Source organism: Scomber japonicus, chromosome 2, assembly GCF_027409825.1.
Source record: "Scomber japonicus isolate fScoJap1 chromosome 2, fScoJap1.pri, whole genome shotgun sequence".
In the NCBI taxonomy this organism is placed as follows: domain Eukaryota; kingdom Metazoa; phylum Chordata; class Actinopteri; order Scombriformes; family Scombridae; genus Scomber; species Scomber japonicus.
This window is the reverse complement of record NC_070579.1, coordinates 7,128,489-7,142,988: the sequence shown is the minus strand read 5'-3', so window position 1 is coordinate 7,142,988 and position 14,500 is coordinate 7,128,489. Positions and strand designations below refer to the sequence as shown.

At 39.7% G+C, this 14,500-nt stretch overlaps 1 protein-coding gene across 1 annotated transcript; it reads right to left on the bottom strand.

The window, feature by feature from the left end:
• Positions 1–3,841: 3,841 nt before the first annotated feature.
• Positions 3,842–10,738, bottom strand: atpv0e2 (ATPase H+ transporting V0 subunit e2). Its single transcript, XM_053338412.1, has 3 exons — positions 10,635–10,738; positions 7,378–7,425; positions 3,842–3,935 (listed from the first exon to the last, which is right to left on the bottom strand). The coding sequence occupies exons 1-3, from the start codon at positions 10,736–10,738 to the stop codon at positions 3,842–3,844; spliced, it is 246 nt and encodes an 81-aa protein (XP_053194387.1).
• Between the last annotated feature and the right edge of the window lie 3,762 nt (positions 10,739–14,500).

The window sequence follows — 14,500 nt, the reverse complement described above, 5'->3', positions numbered from 1 at the left end:
GACTCATCATTAATTAACTGCTAGCTTTCAGACTGCCGAGCTCGTGACATTTCAGCGATAGAGATAGAGAGGGTGTTTAGCTACACCTGTCGCTCTTGACGGAGGCTGCAGCATTAACTGACCCTTCCAGTTGACGTTAACAGAAATCAAAACTGCATATAAACACATTGTGAACCTGAGCCATGACTGTAGTGATAATAGAGCTTAGTCACAGCTATTAACTACAATGATTAGTCTTAGATTTCTTTCACTGCTCTTTTTTGGGGGGGTTTGAAACTACTGTAACATTTTTTATTGTTTCCTGAAGCTAAAATAATAAATAAGGACTACTCTTGCTGTTAAAGGGGGGAAAACGCTAGAAAAATTGGGGGGGGTTTTTAGGAGGAGGAGAATAAAACTAGCTTTAAAATCTTAAAAGAGACATGATATCTATCAGCAGCTCCAAATCCCTACAGTCCAACCTACAGTACATCTGCACACCAGGCTAGCAAGAATGGGCGAGCTTTCATCAACAACACAAAAAAAAAAAAAAGAAAGAAAAAAAAAAAGAAAAAAGGGGGTTGAGTGGTTAAAGGACTTGAATTGGGCGATGAGATCACCATGGCAACGAGGACCTCCACGGTGTAGAGCATGAGGGGAATGTGGGAGGGAGTTTCATGCTGAAGTGGCCTAAAGTGGAGGGAATCGCTCTTCACTTTTTATGGTTTCGGGAGATTCTCATGGCCGCGGTCCAAGCACTCGCAGTAATGAACTCTTCACACACTCACTCAAACACACACACACACACACACACTCTCAGTCAAACACACACACACACACACAATTACATCACAAGATAATAACAGTTATATAACAAGACCGCGTGGACACTGAGGCAATTACAGCGAACTTACATCAGTGTCAGCGGGCCGAAATAAATACAAACACTTAGAAATGTACGTTCCCTGATGACAACAACACAAGACTAAAAAAAATAATAATAAGATAAAATAAAAATGTAAACAGAGTAAGCTAACGTGTTAAAAGGATTGCACATTTTCAGAGATGGAGAGATTAATACCTATTCCTATAACAGATGACTACATTAAAAAAAAAAAAAAAAAAATCCTGACACAAATAATAAAAACCGCCTTAATAATAAAATAAAATACGTAATGTTCCCTAAAGCTGCAAAAAAAAACAACGTTGACTTTTGAGTTTTTTTGAAATATTAAATAAAATGCTGCAACTTGAAAAAATGAAATGATCCATTAATTTATATGCAGATCGGAGGTGAATGTGTGGGTGTGTTTAATGGTCAGGCAGGCGTCACGTTGAAAGTAAGTCCAGCAAAACCAGGAGGAAGGTGAGGAGGTGACGGAGGAGGGGAGGAAGGAAGGAAGGAGGATAGGAACGTCCTAAAAAAAAAAAGAGAGAGAGAAAAAGAGAGAGTGAGTTTTTTTTAGCACAGGCAAAAATCATCTTAAATGTTCTTGGATATGAAAATCAAGCAGCAAAAATCGAAGCGAAATGAGAAACAGCAGGTTTGTGAAAGTGAACTGCAGCTCCCCTCCTTTTTTTTTTTTTTTTTTTAGGAAGCTTTTCAGAGTACTGCGTGGTACAAAAAGCGTCAGGCGCTCGGGGGCAAAACACACCTTTTAAAAAATGCACCAAAAAAAAAAAAAAAAAAGAAAAGTGAAACAAGCTCAGTGGTGATTTTCTTTCTTTTTACACACAGTTGATAAATATTCACGGCATTTTCCTTTTTTTTTTTCTTCGCTGCATTCAGAGAGACAGAGAGAGAGAGATAAACGGAGCTGTTTTTCATTTGCAAACAGTCGAATACAATATGAAGCCTGAAGGGGCAAAAAACTGTTGGTGCAGAGCAGCAGAACGAATATAAAAGACTCCCAAAAAAACAAAATGCTTCTCATTAGATTTAAAATATCGGCTTTTTTTCTCCCGCATGACTGAAATAGCTTCGAGCTTCTTTACCATATAGATTTAAATTCTTTAAAGTCTCTCCAGGTACATAAATAAAAAGTTTTAAAGCTGCTATGTGTAGATTTTTAAAAAGTGATTATACAACCACCGGGGGGCGCTAAAGACTGGCATGTTTAAAATTCCACATATTTAAGTAGAATTAGCATTTAGTGTAGCTGAAATAGCTTTGAGTATTATTTTAGAGGTCCAATCAGGATTTATCTTTTACTATATACATTTAAAGTCTTTCCAGATATATGAATTAAGAGTTTAAAGCTGCTATGTGTAGGATTTTATGTGATTATATGACCACTGGGGGGCAGCAAAGACGGGCAATTAAAAAAAAACCCTACACATTTAAGTAAAATTAGCATTTAGTGTTATTATTTTCATTATAAAGAGCTGAAACAGCATTGAGTATTATTTTATTTACTCTTAATTATAATAATTTACCCCTTAAAGGTCCAATCAGGATTTTTTTTTATTATATACATTTAACGCCTTTCCAGATACATGACCACTAGGGGGCAGCAAAGACTGACAATTAAAAAAAACCCTACACATTAAAGTAAAATTAGCATTTAGTGTTATTTTGATTATAAAGAGCTGAAATAGCTTTGAGTATTATTTTATTTATACTCTCACCTTAAAGATCCAATCAGGATTTTTTCCCCAGATACATTAATTAAGAGTTTAAAGCTGCTATAAGTAGATTTTCATGTGATTTTATGACCACTAGGGGGCAGCAAAGACTGATATTAAAAAAAAAACCTACATATTTAAGTAAAATTAACATTTAGAGTCATTATTTTAATCATACATTAGTAGTAGTAGCTTTATTGTCATTTTATTGACTGTCAGACAACAACATAATGTAATTTAGACAGCACTCCCCGAGGCATAACAACATTTACGACATAAAGAATGCATTAGAAGTAATCAATAAGGGCGATAAAGTGCAATATGCAATATAAAAGGTGCCAACGCAGCAGATAGCAGCCATATGTAAACAATTTAATGTATTTTAAGGCACACAGGTTATATTGTAGTGGGGAATTTGATATTGGTGTTAATTCAGGTTTATTAATGGAACTTGGTGTGAGAGGGCAGAGTTTTAACCCTCCTGTTGTCCTAGAGTCAAGGAAAGAAGGGAGGAAGAAGGAAGGAAAGGAGGGAGAAAGTCCTCCCTTTCCTTCCTTCTTCCTCCCTTCCTTCCTTGACTCGAGGACAACAGCTCTGAGACACTTCAACACACTATTGCACTCTCTCTCTCTTTCTCTCTCTCTCTCTGCGTTGTGAACCCAATTTAACTACCGGTTACTGAGAAAGCACTGAATTGATGACCACACCGACGTCAGCGTGTGCCTCCTTCATTTACATTTACATCACTCCGTCTGTTTGGACTGTTCCTTCTTTCCTTCCTTCTTTCCTTCCTCCTTCCTTCCTTCCTTCTTTCCTCAATCCTTCCTTCCTTCCTTTCCTCCCTTCTTTCCTTCCTTCCTTCCTCAATCCTTCCTTCCTTCCTTTCCTTCCTCCCTCCCTTTCTTCTTTCCTTCCTTCCTCCCTTCCTCCTCCTCTCTTTCTTTCCTTCCTCTCTCTTTCCTCCATCCTTCCTTCCTTCTTTCCTTTCCTCCCTTCCTTCTTTCCTTCCTCATCCCCCTTTCTTCCTTCCTTCTGTCCTTCCTTCCTCCCTCCCTGCTTCTTTCCTTCATTCGTCCTTCCCTCCCTCCATCCCTCCTTCCTTCCTTCCTTCCTTCCTTCTTTCCTCCATCCGTCCTTCCTTCCTTTCCTTCCTCCCTCCCTCCCTTCTTCCTCCCTTCCTTCCTTGACTCGAGGACAACAGTTTGGTTAACCTTCCTCTTGACAAACCTCACCTGGTTTACTCCCAGAAGTAGCGCAGGTACCATATAGTTTCATTCTTCAGCTGCGGGCCGAACAGAGGGTTGGCCTGGGCCAGAATCGCTATCAACCAGCTGAGGAGACACAGAGAGGGAAAGGTTATCAACAAGATGAGCTGATATGTTAATATATGTTCGCATGCTTTATTATCAAATTGGAAATTATATCAGATTTTTTTTTTACAAGCTTGATTTTATTGCTGCAGTCTCAGTAGGTTCAGTAGGTTCAGTAGGTTATCCTAATATTTTACTCACCACTATTAAACCCATACTGTGTCTGCAGCAAGTCCATGAACTCAACTGTCTATAAAAGTTATTTGGAGGTCTAAAAGAAGGCGAACATCGGTTTATTGATGGCTGGCGACTGCAATGCGAAACTACTTCTGAGTTCAACCTTGATGCAGCTGCTGAGAAGTCGAACTGACAATGAACAGAGAAGTAAATTAAATGGAGTATTTTAATGGTTTCTTATTTCTTGGCCTCTTTGGACTCTCTAGTAAAACAGTTTCTGCTGCAGTATAAATGTCCACAGTCTCTACAGTCATAGGAGTCATGCAACTCTAATATATCTACGCGTGTATTGGCAGCTCAGGAGCACAATCAGCCACAAACTCCCTAACCCTAACCCAATCCCATTAACTATGCTTTTGTATCTTCTTATCAATTTTATTTGTTCATTTCTTTTGTCTTTAAACCTAGCTTTAGTCCAGCTTTTATTAAACTTCATTGTTTATTTTACTTTTCTTTTGTTTTCTAATCTATTTTAACCACATTTTACTTAAATTTAATAAACCTATTTCAAACATATACATTTTTATCTATTTAATTATTTATTTTTACTTATTTTATTTACATTTTTAAATATTTGTATCATATGTATTTTCTCTTGTGTGCATTGGTCTAAATTTTTGTCTTTAATTTGTTCTTAGTTTTTATTCCTTTTTTTAAAAAACATTTATTTAATTTAATTTTGTCACTTGTTCTGTCTTATTATCAGCTTGTCAATCAACTAACACTATGCTTGTCTGTATGAAAGCTGCTATATAAAGAAAGTATGACTGATTGATAAAAAAGACTGAGGCTGTCCTTACTATGTAAATCTCAGGAACTTCTGCATATTGCACATTTATATATTTCAGGTTTGATAAACAGAGATTTTTTCTTGTATACAGTACTTTTTTTATTAATTCTTATCACTTTCACCCTTACACTGCTAGTGTACTTCCACCGTACTGCTGTGTCAAGGGGAATCCATAAATATACACCTTATCTTATCCTGAAACTGCCGTTTACGAGGAGCACTTGAAGGCAGCATGTAATTCCACCTCTGACCACAACATGAGTCTCAATGGCAGAGTGGCGCTGTTCGTATTTCTGCTCGTTATCTCCACAGGAAGAGAAGACTGCGGAGGATGTGACTTAAACGTTGTCATTTAAGCTGAAAATTTGCGCCAAAATCTGAGATATTCGTGTCTTGTTATGTTTGTGGTGAATTAAACTCGCTAGGCTTTTATTTATTTGAGCTGACATCATCTTGTGCCCTTCAATAACTTTGTTTCTGACCATTTATTCAGCTGTTTCTCTGCTGTGATACCTGCTGAACAGGTAAGGTCAGGTGTTTGTTCCTTTCTCACTCGCATCACTACTAGACAATACGGTATCATGCACCCAAAAGCCTTCATTTTACCGTATATCCCGGTAAAACGCCAGGAAAGTACGGAAAAAAGCTTATAAGGTATGTTAATTAGGCAGACTTTGTGTTACATAAAAGCAAAGTTTGATATAACAAGTGATCACGTTTTAGTAATTTCTAAACCGGATACTCTGAAGTCTTTATTCTATAATTTATATCCTGCACAGTACAATCAATGCATTCATCATTAGAGTTGGAGCTCCATCTAGTGGCAGAATAATGACATGACAAGATACAGAAAGTCAAGGATATGTTTTAGTATTTCCCCCCAAAGATTTGTTGTATTAATGTTAAAGTAAAGACTGATTGTTAATAACTCAGTGGACAGTTACTCTATCAATAAACACAGAAACTCAAAGTATCTTCATGGATTAGTTATGATACTGTTTAGTTGATTGTGGCATCATTATTTCACTGATTAGCCTCAACTATCATATCTCTCAGCTTTGGTGATGTTGCAGTTAGGGCTGGGCGATTGTGGCAAAAATCTAAATCACGATTAATTGAACTTTTCACCTCGATTACGATTAATGAACAATTATCTCCACCCTTGATGAGCAATGATGTATTTTCACAGTTTCTTTAGTTTAGTATTTTCCACTGCTGCCCTCACACATGAGGATCTTTAGGGAGTGAAAATAAAGATGTTTTAAGGTGTGACGCTGTGGTTAATGTGTAGTTGACTTGATTAGAACTATGTAAAGATCATGGTTTGGGTTCAAATGATCACTGGAGACAAGTTTTCAAACTCCTTAAAGATATGCAACCTTTGCTGTCATGGCAACAGTGACATGAGCAAGATTAAGTCGATTAGAGTTTCTAAGTGTCGGTTTTGATTATTTTTCAATTAATTGCCCAGACCTAGTTGCAGTACATCTTTCCTTTATGTAAATCCTGGACATAAACTTTCTCTTTAAGCACTCGCTTGTCCTCCATCAGCGTGACTGCACATCATGTTCAAAGAAAATCTGTCTTTAGTTTCTCGGGACATTTTTCAGACCATTTTTTTTGTATTAACACCTCCTGGCTTTGGTGTCCAGCCCATCGGACCTCAAGCTGTTCTCTGGTAATAAACTGAACTGGATGTGATTTCTCTTGGCTCTACACTCTTCGGATCTGACTCTTAACTCTTGTACTTCCAATCGTTTCTCTCTCTGTTTCGTCACTATGATGTCGGCCTGTAATTTTGCTGCTCCGTCTGGCTGACAGCCGGGCCTGCAGCTGGCAAGTCGGTCGCAGTCTTCAGCCTCTGATTAGCATCTTGTTCCACTTCAAGTAGATTTTCATGTTTTTAATTTTTTCTGCATGCCTCTTTTAACATCCAGTTGGAACTGTGGAAAGGTCTTGTGTGTGTGTGTGTGTGTGTGTGTGTGTGTGTGTGTGTGTGTGTGTGTGTGTGTGTGTGTGTGTGTGTGTGTGTGTGTGTGTGTGTGTCTTGTAACTTTCCAGCATCGTCTCTCGTTCTCATGCCTCCTTCTCACGTTGCTCCGCTGTTAAATTCTAATTTTTCAGATGTCTTAAAGCCATGTGACTTAATCTTCCTTTCCGTCTTCCCTTCTCATTCCTATCATGCATATATGTACTGAACTGCCAGCTCTTAAAGTGAGGAACCGTTTTAGCCAGTTGTGATTCATGAAGACCCTAAGATGAGATACTCCTTTATTAGTCCAACTGAGGGGAAACCTACAAGGAATGGTTCTGAATTGATGGTGTTTTTTAAGCGTCATTGAGCAAGAATAATAAAAAGTTACAGGTTCAGCAGTCATATCAAAATGCTAAATCATACTGCAGCAGCTTTACCCCAAAATGAGAGTTTGTACTCACAACAGGTAGCAGCAGACGGCTGTGAGGATCAGACTGGTGACGATCACACTGTCAAAGAGAGCAGAGAGAGAGAGAGAGAGAGAGTCACATTCACACTGCTCTGTCCAAACATACACAACAGAAATTAAATAGAAATGTCAGTCGTCTCATATCGAAAGAACATTTTTATATTGAGATATTTATGTAACGTGAGGGTTCGATAGGTGGTATTTGGACACTCTTCATGAGAGAAAACAGCAGGATGGAGACAGATGACTTTTAGGCAGAACTTTACTGTAGCTCCCGACATGAGAATACAACAACAACCCCACTTCCTCGTCTCTCACCCCGAGGTGACTAACCCCACCAATCGGAGGCCAGGAACGACTTAGACCTAGACAAATGTAACTGTAATGAGGTAAAACCACAGAAATAGATTCAAGAGACTATTTTAACTGTTTCAAAAGATGCTGGTGTAACTATCTGAATCTGTAAATATGTAAATACTAAAGCACAAATATATAATTACTTAACTGCATAAACATTGTAAATATATTGCTGGTAAATTAACTCAAATTAAATCTTACATTTAGATATAATGGTCACAGTTCTCATGACTTAAATTCAACTAAGTTTGCCACAACGTCATATCTCACATACTGGAAAAGTGGAATTAATTGAGTTTCTGTTTGTCTTAAATGAACATCACTGCATACTTGTTTGATTAGGTCACTTATTAGTTTAGCCTACACCTGATTTAAAGAAGCAATGCACCACTTTTTCCTCTTTTTTTTTTTAACCTGATATCATTTATACCGAGGTAGTTCTCCCTTATATCGCTGGTTGTGTGAGGCGTTTGTGGGCAGTACTGCAAATCATTTAGCAGGAGCAGTTTATAGAGATATTGCATTTAAAGACTTTTGCATGAATGTGATGAGATATCCTGATTTTCTTGGTATTTATTTAAGCTTTTTATCATCAATGAATCTGCCAGTTATATTCTCGAGTTATCATTTCCTAAAATATTCAAAAATAGTGAAAAAATGCCGTTTAAATATACTTGTTTTATCCAACCAACAGTCCAAAAGTATTCAAATGACGATATCTGACAAAGAAAAGCAGCAAATCGTCACAGTTGAGAAGCTGAAACTTATCACAGTATTTGCGATCTTTGCTTGAAAAATCACTGAAACGATTGATCAGCTATTGAAATACTTGCAGAGGAATTTTGCTTGTTGAATTGTTGGTATTTACTGGATCAGCCAAAAACTTACATTACTGTGATTGTTGCCTTTTTATAAACAGTTTTGTGATTAAATCCTCAGAAAACCGACACAATACATATAAATATCACAATAGAGCGGGGCGATATGGACAAAATCAAACATCACGATATTTTAAACCAAATACCTCGATATCGATATTACAACAATATTGTAGAGATTAGGCATGGGCCGGTATGAGAGATAACGGTATGGGTGATAACCATAAGCAAAAATATCATGGTTTCACGGTATGGCGGTAATGTGATTCCAGCTCTAAAATGTTCCTAAAAGGAAGAAAAATAAAGACAGACATGTTAATTTAACCTGAATATACACTGTAATGACAGTGTGAGGGGTCGTGATACTCGACGCTGCAGCTGCACCACCTGAGGGATTTCTGACCTTTCCACTTCCTGTCTTTGACCAGACTAAAAACAACTCATACCTTTAGGAACAGTATGACAGAACATTTGGCGGTTTCGGTTATCGTGGCTTTTCCAAATCGCGGTATACCTTGAACACGGTTATCATCCCATGCCTAGTAGAGATGCTTTCAGAGAAGAACAGTCTGGTGAGTTCAGATAATATTACATACTTTACTGTAATGCAGCATTTAAAACCAGGTAAAGACGACTCTGATGACATTATCGCGATATTACGATATCTAGCCTAATATCACGATATCGATATTATATCAATTTATTGCCCAGCCCTGTATCACAACATAATGTAATAATAGTATAATATGTAATCATCTGTTTTGCAAGTTGGTAATGCAACAAGAAGCTACTGTCATCAATCCTTAGCTTAGATACTAGCATCTAGGGTTGGGCAATATATTAACATTATATCGATATCGTGATATTAGGCTAGATATCGTAATACTGCGATGTCATCAGAGTTGTCTATTCCTGGTTTTAAAGCTGCATTACTGTCAAGTATATAATTTTCTGAACGTATCGGGCTGTTCTAGCTGTTCTGTTATTCACCTTTTACCCACTTTGTCATTATATCCACAGTATAATAATTAATATTTAGTGAAAGCATCAACATCAATATTCCCACAATATTGTCCCAATTTGATTTTGTCCCAGCCCTGTATCACAACATAATGTAATAATAGTATAATATGTAATAATCTGTCTTAAATAAAGCAGCTAATGTGTCTCTAAACATATATTACGAGCTTAGATACTTACTAGCATCTAGGGTTGGGCAATATATTAACATTATATCGATATTAGACTAGATATCGTAATACCGCAATGTCATCATAGTTGTTTTTTCCTGGTTTTAAAGCTGCATTACAGTAAAATATATAATTGTTCTAGCTGTTCTGTTATTCACCTTTTACCCACTTTGTCATTATATCCACATTATAATAATTAATATTTAGTGAAAGCATCAACATCAATATTCCAACAATATTGTCGCTACATCGATATCGAGGTATTTGGTCAGAAATATCATATTTGATTTTGTCCATATCGACCAGCCCTACTAGCATCTCATATTTGGTTTATTTAAGAATGACTAAAACACTTCTGATTTAAATTACTAACTAAACTGACTTGTTATCTGAAAGCTTGACTGCATGTGATCCACTGTAATGGACTCAGCTGTTAGTATTATCACTGTTATTCCCATGTTAGTCTAGGACCAGGACTCACAATTTGGACATTTTAACACCCAATACATCAAATCTATCCACACACCAGAGTACTAATGATCTTTATATGATTGATTTTGACCTTTTTAACCTTACAGCTAGTGTAAGTGGAGGATGGATGGGGCGGGCTGGACGCAGGATGACGCGCACGGCGGGCCTGCATCACATGAGCAGCATCCAGCACCACAATAATACATCAAATATAAATATATAGAGAGAGTAAACACTGATACATAAATCATCTAGAACCCACATTTGGCTTTAAGTGCGTAAAAATAAAAGGAAACACCAAATCATCGCCGTTAATTGCAGCCAATTAAGAGGCAGCTATATATTGCACCTACCCCCGGTTGGGTCCTTTGGGCACTAGAAACGGAGCCACGACCCCCACCAGCGCCCACAGCGTGGTGAAGCAGATCATCGGCAGGGCAATAGAGTGAGACACCATGGCTCCAGTCTGCAGAGAGAAACCAGCAGATATGAAGGAATGAATCTGGGTTTTGTCCGGTTGGAGATAAAGCGCATCAATGGCTGCTGAACCAGCCCGTCGCGTCCACTGAGTCCCCGCCCAACTCTGTAAAAGCAGCACGTGATTGGTGCAGACTAAGAAAAAGGATGTTACTGATTGGTGGAGGAGGCTGTCTGTCAGTATTACAGCAGGAGGGATTGGAGGGTTGTTTGTGCCAGTGTCTCAGTGGATTTGCAGGCTCAGGCTGGTGTTGTGTTATTTTTTTCATTTTCATCCCAAATACTTTGATCCATCATCTGCTCTGATATTACCCGCCCCTCCTCTGCCTCTTATTGGCTCTCACCCTGGAGTTTATACCCTAACCAATCCAAATCTGTTCAAGTCATTAGGTTTTTTACATTATTGCAGCAGTAAGGGTATAGTACATTTTTTAAAAGGATCAATAGAGAGAATAAAGACCGATAAATAATAAGTATGTAAAGCAAACAATAATAGTGAAAAAACAAAATAGTAATGTTATGTACAAGAGTAATATTGATGTTGAATCATAAGTTATCTGAGTTTGATATTGTTGTTTGCAGGTTTTAAAGTGAAAAAAGATGGATGGGTGGATAGATAGATAGATAGATAGATAGATAGATAGATAGATAGATAGATAGATAGATAGATAGGGAGTGAAAATAAAGATGTTTTAACCTTCATGTCGTTCTACCGGGTCAAATTGACCCTGTCTGTTTTTACTGTTCCTTCCTTCCTTCCTTCCTTCCTTCCTTCCCTCCCTCCTTTCCTTCCTTCTTCTTTCCTCCTTCCCTCCCTCCTTCTCCATCCTTGCTCCCTCCCTCCTTTCCTTCCTCCCTCCCTCCTTCCTTTCCTCCTTTCCTCCCTTCCTTCCCTCCCTCTCTCCTTCCTTCTTTCCTCCCTTCCTCCCTCCTTCCTTTCCTTCCTCCCTCCCTCCTTCCTTTCCTTCCTCCCTCCCTCCCTCCTTCCTTTCCTCCTTTCCTCCCTTCTTCTTTCCTCCTTCCCTCCCTCCTTTCCTTCTCCTTCCTTCCTCCCTCCCTCCTTTCCTTCCTTCCTCCCTTCCTCCCTCCTTCCTTTCCTTCCTCCCTCCCCCCCTCCTTCCTTTCCTCCTGTCCTCCTTTCCTTCCCTCCCTCTCTCCTTCCTTCTTACTCCCTTCCTCCCTTGACTAGAGGACAACAGGAGGGTTAAGGTGTGACTATGTAAAGATCATGGTTTGGGTTAAAATGATCACTGGAGACAAGTTTTCAAATCCCTTAAAGATATGCAACCTTTGTTGTCATGGCAACAGTGAACACTACCAATGTCGGTTTCGATTATTTTCCGATCTTATTTTGCCATCATCTCAAGTGTGTATCCTATTCATGTATTTGTGTGTAATCAGCAGCAGACGACTTCATGGTATCACTTGGAAAGAACACGATGTGCACATAGTTCCTAGAAGTGCACACTTATCATTCTCCTCTACACACTTTCTTCTGAGAAAGCTCGGATGAAATAAAATGTAAAAGCTTGCAGATTTATTGAAGTGCTCTCTGGGTTTCAGTCACATTGTTCTGGGAAGGAATGGTTAAAGAAAAAAAAAAAAGGCCACCCAGAAAATCCAACAGCATCAATCTGAAAAACAGTAAATCAACGTTACAGCATGTTTAACCCTCCTGTTGTCCTCAGGTCAAGGAAAGAAGGAAGGAAGGAAGGAAGGAAGGGAGGGAGGGAGGGAGGAAAGGAAGAAGGAAGAAAAAGAGGAAGGAAAAGACGGAGGAAGGAAGGAAGGAAAGGAGGGAGGAAGGGAAGAAGGAAGGAAAAGAGGGAGGAAGGAAGGGAGGAAAGGAAGAAGGAAGGAAGGGAGGAAGTAAGGATGGAAGGGAGGGAAGAAGGGAAGAAGGAAGGAAAAGAGGGAGGAAGGAAGGGGGAAGAAGGATGGGAAGGAAGGAATGAAGGGAGGGAGGGAGGAAGAAGGGAGGAAGGAGAGGAGGGAAGGAAGGAAAGGAAGGAAGGAAGGAAAGAAGGAGAGGACGAAGAAAAAAGAAAAGGAAGGAAGGAAGGGAGGAACAGTCAAAACAAATGGGGTCAATTTGACCTGGGAGGACAACAGGAGGGTTAAACACCAACAGGAGGAAGGAAAGGAGGAAAGGAAGAAGGAAGGATGGAAGGAAAGGCGGGAGGGATTAAGGAAGGAAGGAAGGAAGGAAAAGAGGGGGGAAGGAAGGGAGGAAAGGAAGTAAGGATAGAAGGAAGGTAGACAGGACAGGTGGAAGGAAGGAAGGAAGGAAAGATGGAAGGAAGACAGGACAGGTGGAAAGAAGTAAGGAACAAAGAAAGAAGGGAGGAAGGAAGGGAGGAAGAAGGAAGGAAGGAAGGAAAGAAGGGAGGGAGGGAGGAAGAAAAAAGAAAAGGAAGGAAGGAACCTCCTCACTCCTCCTCTACTCTGAGACTGGCAGCACTATATTACCACCCAGTGGACAGAAAGCTATCCGGCTACATTTACATGTAATTCAGGATGGGGGTTTCTCTCTCTTCTCTCTCTTCTCTCTCTTCTCTCTCTTCTCTCTCTTCTCTCTCTTCTCTCTCTCTTCTCTCTCTTCTCTCTCTTCTCTCTCTTCTCTCTCTCTCTCTCTCTTCTCTCTCTTCTCTCTCTTCTCTCTCTTCTTTCTCTTCTCTCTCTTCTCTCTCTTCTCTCTCTTCTTTCTCTTCTCTCTCTTCTCTCCTCTCTCTTCTCTCTCTCTTCTCTCTCTTCTCTCTCTTCTCTCTCTTCTCTCTCTTCTCTCTCTTCTCTCTCTTCTCTCTCTCTCTCTCTCTCTTCTCTCTCTTCTCTCTCTTCTCTCTCTCTCTCTCTCTTCTCCTCTCTTCTCTCTCTTCTCTCTCTTCTTTCTCTTCTCTCTCTTCTCTCCTCTCTCTTCTCTCTCTCTTCTCTCTCTTCTCTCTCTTCTCTCTCTTCTCTCTGTCCACAAATATTCATTCCATCCAGACCGCCGCCCGCTTTCCAGTCCGTCCAAGTTGTTGCCAGGAAACACCAGATGGCTGAACAGTCTGCTGCTGGTGTCGGGATACTTCTCATTCTTTGCAAAGTCTGGTCCTATAAGTCCTTCTTTCCTCCCTCCATTCCCCTTCCTTCCTTCCTTCCTTCTGTCCTTCTTTCCTTCCTTCCTTCCTTCTGTCCTTCTTTCCTTCCTTCCCTCCTCTCCTTTCTCCCTTCGTCCTCCCTCCCTTCCTTCCTTCTATAAGAGATCTCAAACATGAAACCAAAGATACAGTATACCGTTAACCCTCCGTCCTTCTTTCCTCCCTTCCTTCCTTCCTTCCTTCCTACCGTCTGTCCTTCCTCCCTCCCTCCTTCTCTCTTTCTTTCCTTCCTCTCTCTTTCCTCCCTTCCTGCTTTCCTCCCTCCATCCCCCTTTCTTCCTTCCTTCCTTCCGTCTGTCCTTCCTCCCTCTGTCCTTCTTTCGTTACTTTCTCCCTTCCTCTTTTCCTTTCTCCCTCCCTCCTACCTTCCTTCTTTCCTCTGTCCTTCCTTTTTTCCTTTCCTTCCTCCCTCCCTCCTTCTCTCTTTCTTTCCTTCCTTTCGCTTTCCTCCCTTCCTTCTTACCTCTGTCCTTCTTTCGTTCCTTCCTCCCCTTCCTCTTTTCCTTTCTCCCTCCCTCCTACCTTCCTTTCTTCCTTCTTTCCTCTGTCCTTCCTTTTTTCCTTTCCTTTCCTCCCCCCCTCCTCCTCTCTTTCTTTCCTCC